The sequence below is a fragment of the Octodon degus genome, unplaced genomic scaffold, assembly GCF_000260255.1.
Source record: "Octodon degus isolate 3935 unplaced genomic scaffold, OctDeg1.0 scaffold00008, whole genome shotgun sequence".
NCBI lineage: Eukaryota > Metazoa > Chordata > Mammalia > Rodentia > Octodontidae > Octodon > Octodon degus.
Genome location: NW_004524584.1, coordinates 4,203,962 through 4,221,704, shown reverse-complemented (window position 1 = coordinate 4,221,704; position 17,743 = coordinate 4,203,962). Strand labels below are relative to the sequence as shown.

The 17,743-nt window shown below is 39.3% G+C and overlaps 1 protein-coding gene across 2 annotated transcripts in view; it reads left to right on the top strand.

Annotated features, from left to right (window-relative positions):
• The window catches only part of Il20rb (interleukin 20 receptor subunit beta), a 57,725-nt gene that overhangs the window by 28,490 nt on the left and 11,492 nt on the right, over nt 1-17,743 (top strand). The window contains exon 7 of one of the 2 annotated variants that reach the window (XM_012517517.2): nt 8,213-9,541. The exons of the other annotated variant lie outside the window; for it this stretch is intronic. Coding sequence (XP_012372971.1) covers nt 8,213-8,422 — 210 coding nt within the window. The 3' untranslated portion in view covers nt 8,423-9,541. Of the gene's footprint in view, nt 1-8,212; nt 9,542-17,743 lie in introns of those variants that run through there. 2 annotated transcript variants of the gene reach the window in all.

Here is a 17,743-nt window from a genome sequence, read left to right as displayed (position 1 = left end):
AGAGACAGAGACAGAGACAGAGGGAGAGACAGAGAGACAGAGACAGAAAGAGAGAAACAGAGACAGAGAGACAGAAAGAGAGAGAGAGAGACAGAGAGAGATGGAGAGAGAGAGGGAGACAGAGACAGAGACAGAGAGACAGAGACAGAGAGACAGAGAGAGAGGATGTTCTTATAGATCTGGGTCTAGCAGTGTGTCTCAACTTACCAGGTCCGGATCTACCAAGTTCAAACTTGTCCAGCTAAGTCAGGCTTGGGTCTGGCTAGTGCTTGCCTTCTTCCTGCTGTAGCCCAGGGAAGTGATCCCCTACTCTGCCCACCGGCAAGCTGTTCAGCTCCTTGATTAGCTGGCTGGATCTTGTTCCTAGCTGCCCTGCCAGAAGTTCTACTCGCTATTTGTTTATCAATAAAATTATGGCAAAAAAAAGAAGACACCTTTTTTCTCATGAATTCTTATCACTTAAAATAATTTCCCAAGGAATAGTTTTCATATGAATCATCAATGTTGTACCTTCTGAGTCTCAGCATTATTTTAAAACACTGTACAACTGATGAAATATTTAAAGACGAATAAAAGATAATTAAGATAGCCACCTACATTACCTATATATTACCTAAAATTACCTATAATGACCTATATATTTACCATCCCTGAGACTCTTTCTTCTCTCCTAAGATCTACATTTCCATTTAGTATGGCTTCCTTCAGTTTGCACTGTACAGTAAGCACACAGTAGCACAACTATGATGGTGTCCAGCAGACGTATAAAGTACTTCCACAATTTGTTGCCATCTATGAATGTTCCTAATGTGAACTGCATTCATATCTATGAGCGTTTGTAACTCAAATAGTTGTAAGGATCTACTGTATGTTCTTTTTCTCTTGTTGATTTCAAATTGCCATTGGCTTTTATTAGTTACACTATAATATGCCTCAGCATTATTTATTTTTTATTTACCTTGTATCTTAGTTACTTTGCTCTCATTGCTGAGACAAAATTTAAAACACCGCAAATTAAGGAAGCAAAAGTTTTTAATTAGCTCACAGTTAGTGGAAGTTTCAGTCTATAATCAGCTGGTTTGAAGGCAGGATGGCATGGTACAGGGGCAACAGTATAAGGCAGCAGAAGACAGCAAAAACGGGGCAAAAGCAAAAAATCAGGGTATACTGGACAGACAATCTTATTTTCCTTCCTTATAATGTAAGCAGCCCCCTCCCTCCCAGGGTGGTTGTGGTACTCACACAATCTCCATGTCCTCCTCTTGCACAGGATGAGATTGTTAACAAAGTAAGGGGCCTGGCCTGAGTCACTTAGTTAACTTCTAAACTTCACATTGACATAGGTAATCAACTATAACAATTCGCCCTTTGTCAACATGGTAACCAGACACATTTCTTTAAACCAGTTTCCAGATACAAAGACATGCTTATTCTTAACATTTCACAGTTTGAAGACTATAACACAGGTTTATCAGTCCTTAAGAACCAATATCAAGTCTGCCAACATTATGCTACATTAGAACCATAACAATTTTGCCCCTGGTTCCCAAGGACTCATGTACACCCCTTCATGCAAAATGCATTTAGTCCATCTGTCTGCTAGAGCTGCCAAAGTCCTAACAGTTTTAGCATTGTTCACAAGTCTGAGGCTCCTCTGAGATGAAAGGCAAACTCTTAGCTGCAAGCCCCTGTTCAAATAGAAACAAAGTTAAATACTTCCACCATTTAATGGCACAAGATAAACATTTTCATTCCAAAATTTACAAACAGGGAGATACAAAGGATTGGGACCAAAGCAAGTCCAAAATTCAGCAGGGCAAACATTAAGTCCTGTTCCATGTCCCACATCTGCAGCAATCTGTAGCAAATAGTGAATTTCAAAGCTCTTGAGTGACTCCATTCCTGTGGCACTTCTGGCGGTTGTAGCTCCCACAACTTCTCTCTTAGGCCCACTCTGCTCTCTTCTTGTAGCTTTTCTTAGACAATCCTTGGTTTTGGCTTCTCCAGATGTTTGGTGTCTCCAATCTACCTTTGGCTTTTCACTCACAGCCTCACATATTGCCCTCTCAGGGGTACGCTGCCTGGCCTCCCAGGCCTTCTGAAATTGAGGTGGAAACTTTTTTAAGCCCATATCTCTTTCATTCTGCATGCACCTAAAAACCAGCATCAAGTAGATGATGCCAAGGCCTGCTGCCAGCTGGAGCAGTAACCAGGCTTTCCTTTCTCTTGGCTATAGGTGTCAAGTACTTGGATCACTGGGCACTCTGAATGCAATTCTGAGCAGTAAATTTTGTATGCTGCCGCCATTCTGGAACATGGTTCTCTGCAGCTTTCTCCACAAAGCAAAGTCTTTCACTTTTGCAGTTTTGAAGCTACAAAGGGCAGAGAATTGTTGCTGCTTGTGGTGACTGTAGGCCATCTTTTATATTCTCCTGTTCCTTCTCAGCAATTGCAATTTCTTCAGCTCTATCTTTATATAGTTCACAGCTTTTCTGGAGCTTCCTTTCTGGCCAAACACAATGTTTTTAATCATTTTACTGGGTGCTTTGCTCTTGATTCTCAACATAAATCTGACTAAAAGCCCCTGACAATAGCCATGTCACAGCCTCAATAATTAACTGCCTTTAAATTTCTTCTGCCAGATTAATTAGTCCATTGCCCTTAATCTCAGTCTCACGCAGTCTCTGGACACAACCAAAATGCAGACCAACTTTGTGCCAAGCTGTAACACATCATCTGGAGGCTAGCAGTAAATGCAGTTCTTCCCAGCAGAAACCTCTGGAGCCTGGTCTTTACTACAGGATTTCTATCAGCCTTCTGGTCTTCTAAGCTTTGATCAGAATCCCCCATATAAATCGACCTAGGGCATTACCACTCTAGTCTCTCAGACGTCTCTGAAAACTTTTCCAAACTCTTTCCTCAAGCCGTACCCAAAGGCTGTTGAACCACATGGCCAGGTATAGTTACAGCAAGGACCCCACTTCTCTGGTACCAAATTGTCTTAGTTAATTCTCTCTCATTGCTGAGACCAAATACCCAATACCCCACATTAAGGAAGCAAAGGTTTAATTAGCTCACAGTGTATGGAGGTTTCAATCTGTAATCAGCTGGCTCCAAGACAAGGTGGCATGGTTCAGGGGCAACAATTTAAGATGACAGTAGACAAGCAAAAGCAGCAAAAGCAACAGAGAGGGTAGTTATTTTCCTCCCTTATACTGTAAGCAAGTTAACCTGGGGGTGGGGGTGAGTGTAGTACTCACATAATGTCCATGCCCTTCTCTTGCACACAATGACAGTTTTTACCAAGTGAGGACCCTGACTCCCTTCTGAGTCACTTAGTCAACCTTCTAAACTTCTCAAACTGCCACAGTGTATCAACCAAAACCCCTTGCTTGTAGTTTATTGAATTTCTTGAATCTATAGATTTATATTTAAGTCATAATTTGGGACATTTTTAGCCATATATCTTCTGATAGTTTTTCTGTTCTCTTCTATTCTCTCTTACTGTGAGTGACTCCCATTTGATATATGCTAGACCTTTAGAAATAGTTCATTCATGCATGAGATTCTATTCAGTTTCATAAAGGAAACTTTTCCTGTGTTCTATAGTTGCATAACTTCATTAGCCTATCCACTTGTTCTTTGACTCTGTTGTTAGCACCAGCCTGATATAAGGCACATCTAATGATTTTTTAAAATTTCATATTGTTTAGACAAGATATCATGTCTGCATCTTGTCCCCTGAATAACTACTACAAAGACAATAATATGCAATGCATTAAGTATTGTAACAGCCCTACTAACCTGCCTGAAACTGTTTCATTGTTATTTTATCTTTTCTCATTAAAATGAATAAAAAATGTTTTAAAATTTATATTTTTAGTTAACTTTAGTTAACTCCACTTAGCTCTTTTTATAATAAGTGTTCTCGTCAGAGATTTTTTATTTACTCATTTGTTATGAAAATACCTCCCTCTATGTCATGATTATAATATTTTGGCTAATTTCTTTTTTAATTAATTTTGTTGAGAAACAAATAGCAATGAGACAGTTTCAAAACTGATTAGTAGGATAATTTCACTAATTAATTGTCTTTGTAGTGGTTAGTCATAATAAAAGATGTAGACATGATATCCTGTACAAACACTATCAGTACAAGTCTGTCTTCTCATTGAATTAAGAGAAAGTAGCTGTATCCTAACTATTCTCTATATACAGATACAAAATGGTCCTTCCTTTGCATCCCCTTTTTTGTTTAGTTTTGTCAGAGATGGGTGTTCCATTGCCATTTAAGTATTGTAGGTGTGTGAGTTCAGCAAAATAATCCAATATAGTCCTGTAGTCTGTAACAGTAGTGGGTTATCCGTAGGACTGGCAATGTCAGAAGTTGTTGACTTGAGCCTTTTCCAGCTCAGCATATTAATATGGCTTTACTTTTTATACCTCATTTTTATACTTTTCTGCTGGATGGTTAAGACCAAAATAAAGCAAGACCTATATAACAAGAAATGTAACTTTTTTTTTCTTTTTCTTTCTTTCTTTTTTTTTTTTTTTTGTGGAACCGGGGATTGAACTCAGGCCCTTGCGCTTTGCCAGGCAAGCACTTATTCTACTGAGCCATCTCCCCAGCCCCTTAAGAAATGTAACTTTTGTATCTGACAAGGTCAGTCAAATCCCCTCAGGATTTACCCTGAAACCCTGTACCACAGTTTGTAGATCCTTGTCAGTGTCAGCCATGTATTTTGGCTAATTAAAAAAAATTTTTTTTTTGGTAATTTTACCAAGTGAGTCATCCCAGGATTGGTCTCTGTTTATTGCATTTTATTTGGCCTTAGTTACATATTCTGTTTTTTTTATGGCAGTGATTTTGGATCACATTCTGGATATTATAAACAGTGTTATAGTATTTTTGATTTATTATATTTCACTGATGACTATTGCTTTTTGTTTGTTACTTTATGTTTTAGTTAGCAGCTAACATGAAGGAATGTAAATTCCAAACCTTGTTCTCCTATGCAATAGCAGTTGGTATCTATTAGTCTATTTCACTGTGCACAGTTCAAGAAGGATAGAATTTGTGTGTAAAATATGTAGCTCACCCATTTTAGCTCTCTCCCTTTGGGGATTTGTCCTCTCAGCTTTTTTCCTTTTTTTTTTTTTTTTTTTTGTATTTAGTACAGGGTCTACAGGGTCCACTACACAGATTGGACTTGGAATGATCCTCCTGTTTACAGCCTCCCAAGCCCTGGGTTTACAGGCACGTGCTACTACACCCAGTCTCAATTGTTGTCTCAGCCTGCCCTAGGGGCAGGGCTGGCAAGGCAAGCCTGGGGATCAAACACCCAGCCCCAGCATCAGCCTAAGCAGGCGCTTTAATCTGCTGAAATATTTGGCTGACCCTTGTCCTCTAGGCTTTCTAATTTCAATGTTGTACACATCGCTGCTTTTGCTCTTTTTTTTTTTTAATTTTATTTATTTATGTGTGTGTGTGTGTGTGTGGCCAGCTCGGCCCACCAGGGGGCGGGGCTGGCTGGCATGTGGTGCTGGGGGATTGAACCACGGTCCCTGTGCTTTTTTGCTAAGCTTGTTCTAAGTAGGTGCTTTAGACCACTGAGCCATCTCACCAGCCCCTGCTTTTGCTTTTTAAAACAGTAAGACTGACACTCTTCAAAGTTCCAAGTGGGACCTGTTTTCAAGCAAAGAGCTATTCAAGAGGAGAAGTAGTGTTCACTCAGTTACATTCCCTTTTTCCAAAAGTCCAAGTTTCCAAAGACTTAAGGAATCTGGTTGCATATTTTGGTCAGTTTGAAAAGCTGTTATCAGGGCCAGCAAGATAGCTCAGCAGACTAAAGCTCCTGCTTAGGCAGAGCATAGGGACCAGGGTTCGATCCCAGGTACCACAAGATGTGCTGGCCCCAACCCCAGTGCATGCTGAGAGGGTGACTGAGACTGGGTGTGGTGGTGCAACTGAGACTAGGTGTGGTGGCACATGCCTGTAACCCCAGATCTTGGGAGGGTGAAAACAGGAGGATCACTATGAATCTGATCTGTGTAGTGAGACCCTGTACAAAATACATTTAAAAAAAGCTGTTATCTGAAGAAGATTGATCTGTTTGGTGCTGCTCTGCCATCATAGAAATAGAAATCTGCAATGTAAGAGGAATCTTTGAACTAAATGCAAAGTTATCATATTAGTAGAAGAGCACTCCTGGCTGAAGCAGGTCTTCAGCTCCTTTTTCTCCAGATATGGTGAAAAGGCCAGCCCTCCACAGCTATGCTCCACCAGTTGGTCATACTTTATGATTCCTCTGCTATCTCAGGTCACCCATGCTTGCCCTCTACTCCCAGCCTGTTACATTTCCAACTCTTCCTTCACTTTCCCCCTTCTGGTCCTCTATTCCAGGACCCAGGAGAGTTTTTCTTCTCAGTATCAGGAGTATTAAAATCTTCCCAAGACCTTCAGCCTTCTTAGTAAGGAACAGAGTAGAGGCAGGGGGGAAAAAAACCTATAAAAGGTCAATGTTTTATAGGATTTGGGGTCAATAAGAAGAGTCCTAAACTGGCAAGAATTTCAAGGAATCCTAGTACATTGTGAGCCATTGCCTTAAAACAGCTTTTGGAGAAAACAAAAAGCTTAGAAGAGGCCAGAGAAGTGAAGATTCTATGACAGTGTGAACAGTTCCATCTCCAACTGATAGACAGCAACACCTTTGGGCACATTTTGCTTCTCTATTCTCCTTTGCCATCTCTCCTACATCACTCTGATGTCTTTTCCCACACAAATTTCCATATGAATTTTTACTTTTATTCCATTTTCTGGATTGTTAAAGTAGACATTCTCTGATCTATGCAGTGTCCCACAGTGCTACACGAGAGATACATCATTAATGTTTAAACACATTCTGGAGTGGTAAATTGCCACCACCATCTGCCTTCTCTGCCTCAACTCCAGCACAGCCTCACTGTTCTCCAGGATTGTGTTATTTGTATGTAATCCTCAAAATGTTTAAAAAGTGATTTTTTGGACATCCTTATAAAATCTCCTCAGTCTTCCAAGTAAGTTATAGAAAATTACCAGTCAGAAACCTTGATAATTCTTCAATAACTCCCAGCAAGTGGGTGCTTATTTATCTGTATGGATGAAGCGTTACATGTCTACATCTACAATTTTATAGTTGAGTGTGGCTGTACTCCGAAATACACAACTAAGAATGTCTTTCCATTCAAGTTTATAGCACCATGTAACAGTCCACAGTAAGACTATATGTGCAAGGAAAAATATATCACTTTTATCTCTATTTAAAATTTTTTTCTTTCACCTGTAATTGCTCCATGGGGGTGGGGGCTTTGATGCTAAAGGGTCTTCTTCTTTTTTCTTTCTGTGACTGACTTTACTCTTTCTCTTCCAGTGGTCATATTCCACTCCAAGGTAGCTAGCAAGAATAGCAATGGCCCTGAGTTAGTAATTCATCAGTGGCCTTGTAGGCTTCACAGAAAGTGGGATTTGTGAGCTGTGGCCTCTGGGCCAAATAGGTACTGAAAAAGAAAGAAAGGAAGAAAGAGAAAAAGATGCAGCACAGTGAATACAACTCGCTAGGAAGATATGATGGTGCCCAGGACCAACATTTCTAGCTAAAGGAGGTAGCAGTTGGCAACCAAGAGGGAAGGTGAACCAGTGATGTGAACTCTCCCAAGTTTTAAACAATAAAACCAGAAACCCAGATTATTAGGAGAAGTCTCTTGATTTTTAAATATTGAAGGACTGGCCAGATAGCTCAATGGACTAAAGTGCCTGCTTAGGTAGAATGCAGTGGCTGGGGTTCAGTCCCCAGCATGCCATGCCGCCCCATCCTAAGGGCAGGCTGAGACAGAGATTGAGACTGGGCATGGTAGTGCGTGCCTGTAATCCCAGTGCTTGGGAGGCTGAAAACAGAAGAATCACTGCAAGTCCAATCTATGCAGTGAGACCCTGTAGGCCCTGTACTAAATAAATAAAAAAAAATTGAAAACTAATTTGAGCAACCCACTCCAACCCCTCTGTCTTTCTCTCTCAGACAGAAGCTTTCTTTCCCCCAGTAAATATATTTTGCTCCTAACCTAAACAAAAAAAAAAGAAAGAAAAAAAAAAAAGAAAAAAGAATTTTTGTGATATTTTTACTACCACTATTACTGCTAGAAACATCTAATGATTGTTGGTGAAAATTAATTTCAGAAAATAACCAACTCACCGCAGAAGTTAATCAGCTGTAGAAGGGAAGAGGTGGATGCTTGTGCCACGGCGATGCTGTCTTCTGGGCTTCGATCTAGCAGCCTTGGGAAAGGGCCCAGTTGTCAAGAGCTGACAGCCTGGCCTGCAGGACGTAGGACTCTCGAGGGAGAAGCTGTGTTTCTACCTTTCATGGACCAAGGATGGGAGAAGTGAGGTGCACCTACCTGACTGCCTGTCCATGCCTCGAAGTGACCATCCGGGCAGAGAGCTGTGGCTAGCTGAGCACTGACAAGGAGTCAGGCACCATGACCTCTGCCATTTGTCAGATGAGTGACCACAAGGAGAGACTTGATCCCTCTGGTTCTTAGTTTTCTTATCCATAATGGGAATTACCGACACACTTGTCAGATGCCTTCTGTCCGCCTCTGTATGTACACATATACCTGGCTACATCAGGGCTGCAGGGAAGCTGACAGCCCTGGGGACTGTGATACACTCCGTTCCTCTGGAGAGCAGGATGCAAATGTGTAATCAGAAGGCTCAAAGCCCACCTGGAAGAAGAAAGGGAGGATGGGAACAAGCTCAGATTTTGCTTTAAGTCCAGTGCCTGTGCATAGGTGGATGGCTTAGCAAACTACAGCATACGACCAGGATGAAGACCCCAACCTGGCTGAACACATGATGTGTACAAATACTGTGTGCCATGGAACACTGTGGGCTGTGGACTGGGTGTGCAGACTGAGGACAGAAGATAAAATGTGCACAAGGTGATGAGAGCACAGAAGGACATCAGCAGCAGGAATGAGACTTGCGCTCCTTTGTCATGTGGAGTTGATAGAAGGCTGAGATGAAATGAAAGGGAATGTCCCTGGGCAATGCTTTGGTTCCTGGAAAAAAGTGGTCTTCAGAGATTTAGTTACATTGTTAGACTTGAGTCCAGAAAGGCCTAAAAGACACCTTTGGTGGAAACAGTGGGGTGTCGCTGGGCTCAGAACTCAAAAGAGCTGTGGGCCAGCTCCATCTACTGGCTCCCAGTGTCAGGGTGAGGCTGCCAAGTTCAGGTTAGTAGGATGTCAAGGAGCTGAGTTCAAGGCTCAGTAGGTACGGAGCCTGCAACTGAACAGATCATGTTCCAGTTTCACAGCCAGAAACCAACCCGAACTTCAATGGAGCTATAGGTACAGGCTTGCTGAGATGATCCACTGCCCTGCTGTAAAAATATGGCTGGATTGCTTCAGTTAAGCAGCTCAAATCTGGACTCTGCCCATGTTGTCCACCAGTGACAGCAGAGACACACATTGAGATGGACATTTTTTCCCTTTTTTTTGTTTTTATATTCGTTTTGTCTTCCATGATTGTTCTTGTTTTTCTGAGTGTAAAAATGGTTTCTAATTTTTTGATGTTGTTTTTATTTCTTCCTTTACTGTTTTTTCCCTATCTTTTCTAGTTTTCTAAAGCTTTCATAGCACTTTTTGACTGTACATAATTTTAAGGTTTACTTTAGATATTTTTATATAATCACATATCTAGTTCATATGGTTAAAGTGGCAAATTAATAGGTACCATAGTTTGTCATTTTATAGGCTGTGCTTCATGCCATTATTGTTGCTGATTGTACTACTTTAGGCAATGTGACATAATTGTTCTAATCAGTTGTTCTTTCATTATTATTATTATTATTATTATTATTATTATTATTAATGTATTTGGTACAGGGTCTTACTACCAGCTTGAACTTATAGTAATCTTCCTGTTTTCAGCCTCCCAGCACTGGGATTACAAGTGTAGGCCACCATGTTCAGTCTCAGTGGCCAGCTCTGCATGTCTGGGGTTGGGGACAGCATAACAAGTGGTGGGGCACAGTTGTTCTTTCTTCTATACCAAGACTGAGATTGCCTAACTATCATAAACAATATTATAAGCCAGTGCCAAAAAGCCGGAGGCTGAATGAAGTATTCAGTCCTACTAAATAGAAGAGGCAGGATTTTTAAACACCCACAAAAACCCAAATCCAGTTATACTGGGAAGACAGACATATCTGAGTAGTCATTTCTGAAAGGTTCAAAATACTAGCAATAAATCTACTTGCCACAAACAATTTAGAAGCATTCACCCAGGAATTTAACTTAAAATAAAAAGCCATTTATATCGACTTCCTGAATTGGTGAGAGCGGAGGTCAGAAAACAAATGAACAAAGCTGTAGAAAAAGAGTCAAATTGGAAATTATTTTTCAGATAAGTACCGAGGTGATTATAATGGAAGACATGCTTAGTAACTCTAGAGCAGATATGGATTTTAAAAAAAAGAGGAGTTTAGGAAAATGATGTAAACCATGAATGCTCAACATAGGAAAGAAATAAAATTCATAAAACAGATTCAAACATATATCTATGAGATAAAAAATTCCGTTGAAAGTGTATGCAGTAGAATGAACCAATATGAGGACAAAATATCCGACTTAGACTACAGGATTGTGGTTAACATTCATGAAAACAAAAATTTCTTAAAAATAACAAGGGAGGGCATATAGCCCATCAGCATAAATGTCTACCTGGCAAGTGCAAGGTCCTGAGTTCAATCCTCAGTACAAAAATAAGCCAAACCAAACCAAAACAAAACAAAAACATCAAAAGATGAAACAAAATAAAAACCAAAGGATTATGAGAAATCAATCCAGCAGCTACTAGATGATGCAAAGAAGGATAACATAAGATTGAGTGGAGTCAATAAGGAGCTAGCACTGAGGACTCAAAAACCTGTTCACAGAACTAATGGCAGAAAACTCCCAAAGCAGGGAAAAGGAATTTGACATACAAATAAATGAGGCATATGGAATTCCAATTAGTCAAGATAAAAAAAAAACTATACCAAGGCATATAATAGCTAAGATTTCAGAAATTCAACACAAGAACAGAATATTAAAAACTGTAAGAAAAAACCAAATAATCTATAAAAGAAAGCTCATAGAATCATATCAGAGTTTTCAGAACAAACCTTCAAGTCAAAGAGAGCTTGGAGTAACATATTTCAAACCTTAAAGGAAAACAGCCTCCAAACCAAATTGATGTGCTCCACAAAACTATCTTTCCAAATTGATGTAGAAATAAGATACTGCCATGACAACACCTGAAGAAATTCATGACCACCAAACCAGCGCTTCACAATGTTATCAAGCACATTCTAAAGAGACATGACAAGAACTACACCTCATGAACCCCAAGAAAATGAATCCACCAGGCAAGGTAAACAGTGGGGGAAAATGGGAACCAAGAACAGGGAAATAACATGACAAGGATGAGTCAAAGCCTATCAGTTATAATCGGCAAAGTTATTGGGCTCAATTCACCTATCAAAAGAAAGATTGGCAAATGGATCAAAAAGCAAGACCTGGCAATGTGCTGCATAAAAATACACATTTAATTCAAGAAGAAAAGCATAGACTGAAAGTCAAAGGATGGAAAACAAAACTCCATGGGACAGGAACCCAGAAGAAAACAGGGGCAGCTCTTCTATTTGCAGAAAAAATGAATTTCTAGCCAGATGTGATTAAGAGAGATGAGGATGACCACTACATCCTCAAAAGAGAACAAACCAAGAGAAAGAAGTAAAATCATAAAAAATATATTCAATAAATACCAATGTGCTCAACTAAATAATACAGATATCAGCAGAATAATGATAGGAAAGGAAGAAGTTAAATTATCATTATTTGCATATGACATGATACTCTACATAGAAGACCCCAAAACTCCACCAAAAGATTTCTAGATTTAATAACTAAATTTAGTAACATAAAAAATAAATTTAATAGCATACCTGGATACAAAGTCAACATTCAAAAAATGAATAGCATTCCTGTACACAAAGAAAAGACTTACTGAAATTGAAATTATGGAAAAAACACCTCTCATGGTGGCATTAAAAAAAACCCTGGGAGTAAACCTAACCAATGAAGTAAAAGACCTTTGCATTGAAAACTACAGTACTCTGAAAGGAGAACAAACAGGATGTCAGAAAAAGGAAAGATATCCCTTGTTAGGTAGGAAGAACCAATATAGTGAAAATGGCTTTATGTCCAAAATTGTTATACAGATTTAACACAATCCTGGTCAAAATTTAAATAATATATCTCATAGAATTAGAGGAACCAATCCAAAATTCATTTGGAACCAGAACAGACCTAGACTGGCAAAACAGTTCTGGACATCAAAGTGAAGGCAGGGGAAATCACTCAGTAGAAATTCTACTACAAAACTATTGTGATAAAAAACTGCATGGTACTGACAGTAAAACAGACCTAGAGATAAATGAAACAGATTATAAGATGCAGAAACAAGTTCAGATCTATCCAGCAACCTTATCTTTGACAAAGAAGCCAAACACCTTCACTGGAAGAAATTTAGCCTCTTTAGTAAATGATGCAGGAAAAACTAGCTTCCCACATACTAAAGATTAAAACTAGACTCATATCTTTCATGATGCACTAAAGTAAAATAGAAATAGATCAGAGATCTATATATTAAAACAGAAACACTAAATTTGCTGAAAGACAGAATATTTAGAACTTTTAAAGACATTGGTGTTCATCTTTTACTTTTTTTTTTTTTTTTTGCCCAACTGGGGATTGAACTCAGGCCCTTGCGCTTGCCAGGGAAGTGCTTATTCCACTGAGTCATCTCTCTGGCCCCTGGTGTTCATCTTTTAGAATACCAGGTGTTTTATGAACAAAACACTGATTGCACAGGAACTGTCACAAAGAATAAACAACTGAAATCTTATCTTACTAACTTTTGCACAGCTAGAGAAACCACTAACGGAATAAGGAAATGTGTAAAAAATATTTTGCCAGCTGTACCTCAGGCAAAAGATTCCTATTTAGAATATGTAAAGAACTAATGCAAATGAGAGCCCCCAAATTTAAAGACCCAGTCCAAAAATGCGCATCTGAAATGAATAAACACTTCTCAGATGAAGAAGTAGAAACTGCAAATAATTGTATGAAAAAATGTTCAACATTCCTGGTTACTTGAGAGATGTAAATGAAAACAACCATGCAATTTCACCTCACTCCAGAAATAATGGATATCAATAAAAAATAAACCAATAACAAATTCTGGCAGGGTTGTGTAATAAAAACAAGCAAAACAAAACACCCTTCTCCACTGTCAGTGGGAGTGTAGACTCATGGAAACGCTATGGAAATCAGTGTGGTGAGTCCTCAAAAAACTGTACCTAGCGGTTTCATTTGGCCCATCTATTCCTCTTCTTTGTACCTTGTGAAAAGAATGACAAGTGTCATACCACAGGGATACATGCACACCAGTGTTTATAGTGGCACCATTTGTAATAACCAAATCTTGGAAACAGCTCAAATGTGTGTCAAGTGATGAATGGACAAAGAAGATGTGTGTGTGTGTGTGTGTGTGTGTGTGTGTGTGTTTAATACAATTCTACCAAGCCACAAGGAAGGATAAATTAGAGACATTTCCAGCTAAATGGCTACACTTTGAGACCATACTCTTAAGTGAAATAAATTGACACACATATGTATGTACTACATTGTTTCTCTGGTGTGAGAAACCAAAAGTGTAAATAAGAGAGAAAATGTATCATAGATATTCAAAAATGGCAAGAAAATGATCAAATGAGAAGGGGAACAAATGTGGTGGGGGAGAAAAAACAAGAGCTAAGATGGAAACAAAGCCTTTGTAAATGAGTTGAAAAGGTTTTGAAGGAAGGGGAGAGGAATGGTAAAAGAAAAAAAAAGAAAGATATGTAATGGTACAAATGCCCTATGATGAATATTATCATTGTATCTAAATGTATCAATAAATAAACAGAATGAAATAAATAAAAAGAAAAACAAGCTCCCATTGGCGTTAAAAAAAAAAAAGAGCAGCCTCTCTCCTAGCTAGGAGAATGCCCAAATCTTGCCATTGTACCATTTTGTATGTTGCTGTTAATGTTTTATGAAAAAATTTGTGAATTTTGTATCTGACTTTTCCTGGAAATATATGTTCATTTTGTAAAAATAAAGACCACACTACTAATATATGCATCATCACTTTTGTGCTTCCCTTTCCTCTCTCCCTTCACCCTGAGGGTGCTTCTCTCTGTCACCTGCTGGGGCCCAGAACCAACAAATGAGCTCTGAGAGCTCTCTGCTAGAATTTCCCATGAGAGACCATCATTTTGGTGGCCTATGTAGGTACTTAAAAATTTCTCTCAATCTTCTATTGTCTTCCCTTGTACACTAGCTCACTGATGAATGGGGGCTACCTCCTACACAGCTGATAACTCTTTCTCCTGGGGCTTCCTCTCCAGCTTATTTAGCCCTGTCTCTTGGTTCTTTAACCATGGACACTTTAATGAGTGGACAGGGGTGTATTTTGTGACTACAACAGAAAAATGGCTGTAAATGGGGCTTGTCCAGGTGAGCCAGGAGTATGGTGCCCTGAGTCAGAAGCTCTAGCCTTGTACTTCTCCTGGAAGCTTAAATCTTCCAAATGTTCAGTTATGAGGCCTAGGAGCCGGTTGAGAATGAATGCTGGTTTTCTTTTCACAAATTGTCATTCTGTCCTGTGGGCACAGGGTGATGTATAGAGGGGGTGTGGCCCAGGTGGCTTCTGCTTCAGTGAAAATGTCCCCTGTGGCCTGTGCTGTTGTGTACCCAGAAACTTTCCCAGAATCAAGCCCAGCTTTCTTATCCTGTCTTCAGGGAACAGCAGCAGGGTCCAGTGAGCAAATTCTTGCTCTATGAGGCTGATGATCCAATGGGATAAGGGGAATGTGCTAAAAATATAATCTTAAAAATAATTATTATCATTAAATGACTTATCTAGTATATTGGGAGTTGATATGCCTTATGGAGAAATGAAAATGTAGAGCATAAAACGGAGCAGATTATGCAGCTTTCTCATGGTAAATGCAAACATCTGAATCCAAACAGTCTATCAGATGAGTCTTTGCCTAGCAATGAGGTGTGAGATTATGAGAGACTTTAGTACACAGGAATTAGAGAACAGATTCTTAAGGGTATGCTGTCTAGAGCAAAGGTTTTGTTCAGTGTGTGTACTGTTTGTATTGATAACACATTTTTTAAAAGTTAGTCTTGGGCTGGCAAGATAGCTCAGCAGACCAAGTAACTGCTTAAGAAAGAGCGGGGACTGGGGTTCGATTCCTGGCACCACATGCTATGCTGGCCCAGCCCCCCAGTAAACTGAGCTGGTTACTAAGACAAGGTGTGGTGGCCCACTAATGTAATCCCAGTGCTAAGGAGGCTGGACAGGAGGATCACTATCAGTCCAAACTGTGTAGTGAGATCCTGTACCAAATACATAAAAAGTTAGTTTCCTAAATTACCAAATAAAATAAATAATCTCTTATTAGGAACCTAGTAGCTTCCAGTTTAAGTGCAAACTGCAAAGTTTGAATAAGAACTGTATACTTTTTAAAAAATGGTACTGGGGTTTGAACTCAGGACCTTGCACTTGCCAGGCAGGTGCTTATGCTGCAGAGCTATCTCCCTGGCTCAAGAACTATATACTGATACCTGAGTCAGTCAGTTAATATGAAATCAGGTTCTATATACTTTAAATATGTTTTGGCTTTTTCTCACTGAAATGGCCCTTAAGAAATGTTACCCTCTCAATGGACCCTAATGTCCGGATTTTGGTTTCTAATATTATTTTTCTTTAAATAAACCAAAGGTTTTGGAGCCATGGCTAAATTCCATGTCCAATATGAGGCTACAAGATACTAGATAATTCTAGAATATCTATATTTGGTTGGATCAGAAAACCAAAAGCTTGAATAATTAGATAACTCAAAATTATCCATAACCAATTTGAAAAGTGCTTTCATTGGCCAGCAGTGGGGCAATGTGAATGTCAGAGGATATTGTCTGAAATCAATTGATACAATTAATTTGAAGCTATCCACACACAATGATACCCAACAAGCACCAAATATAACAAAATAAATTCACAAAGATGAATAGAGGGCTGGTGAGATGGCTCAGTGGTCTAAAGCACCTACTTAGAACAAGTTTAGCAAAGCACAGGGACCGCGGTTCAATCCCCCAGCACCACATGCCAGCCACCCTGCCCCCTGGTGGGCTGAGCTGGCCACACACACACACACACACACACACACAAATAAATAAATAAATAAAAATTTAAAAAAAGATGAATAGAATAGAATGCACAGCTGGGCATGGTGGCACATGTCTGTAATCCCAGCACTCGGGAGGCTGAGGCAGGAGGATCACTGTGATTTTTGAGGCCAGCTTGGGCTACAAAGTGAGTTGAAGGTCAGTCTGACTATATAGTGGAAACTCTTTTTCAGACAAATAATAATAAATAAAATAATTTAAAAAGAATAAAATAAAGAATGTACCATATTTTTACTTGCTATTCAGTTGCGTTGGGCTTGTAGATACATCAAACAGAAGGATTTCTCCCTTCCCCACCGGGCCCCTAGCCCCTGACCCCAGCCACCATCCTCTGCCACTTCAAGGTTACAGCCTCTCACGGCCGTGCACACCACTTCTGGGCTGGCCTCCCTTGCTTGTCTCTGTCTTGTCAAGAGGCTCCATGACAAGGTTCTCTGTTCCCATAATGAAGGATTTCAGAGTCTGTAGCACCTCTGTGCTACTCTTCCCTGTCTTTCTCTTTTTTATTTTTTATATTATTTAATTTTTTTATGAATCACACTTTTTCCTCATTAACTTTATTGAAAATCAGTTATTATATAGCATATTAAAATTATACACAAATATTGAAATATGAAAGATATAAGATGTAGACAGTAAATTTTAGAGAAATATTTCTGAAATGAATACATTGTGTGAGATTAATAATAGATTGCACATTGTAGATAAATTCTTTCTAAACTTATATGAATATAACAATAAAAATTGTCCAAAATAAAAATGAAGAATTTACAGATCAGTCATATAATAGTTCACTCTGTGCCAAAATAAAAATACTTATATTTATACAATTAGAATTCTGAAAGTAGAAAGAAGTAGGCAATAAATATTTAAATTTTTAAAATTTCTGAATTTAGTTGAAATTATAGCACCACATTTCCAAGAAAAATGAACCTTTTGCACAAGAAATTTGAATAAAATCATACCAAGATACACAAAAATGAAATTACCCTAAACTAATTGTAAAGAAAAAAATCATTAAAGCATATACATAAAAAATTAGCTATGTAAGAACAAAATTAAATAGTGTCTTGAGACCCAGTCCTAGCCCAGGCCTGGTGAGTGTGTGGGAGAGCTTCCAGCTACCCTGTGCTGGCGTGACCTATGGGTCCCAGCCCAGGTGCAGCATGAGTGACACCCTCTTTCATACTCTTTAGACACCCCCATCACTCCGTAGTACCCCCAAGCCCCACCCACAGAGTTGGAATTTCTGCCCCATTCCGGGAACCCCCAGATCCAGTCCTAGTCCAGGCCTGGTGAGTGTGTGGTAGAGCTGCCAAGCCCCCCTACTCCACCTTGTCCCTTCCAGACTCAGCTCAGG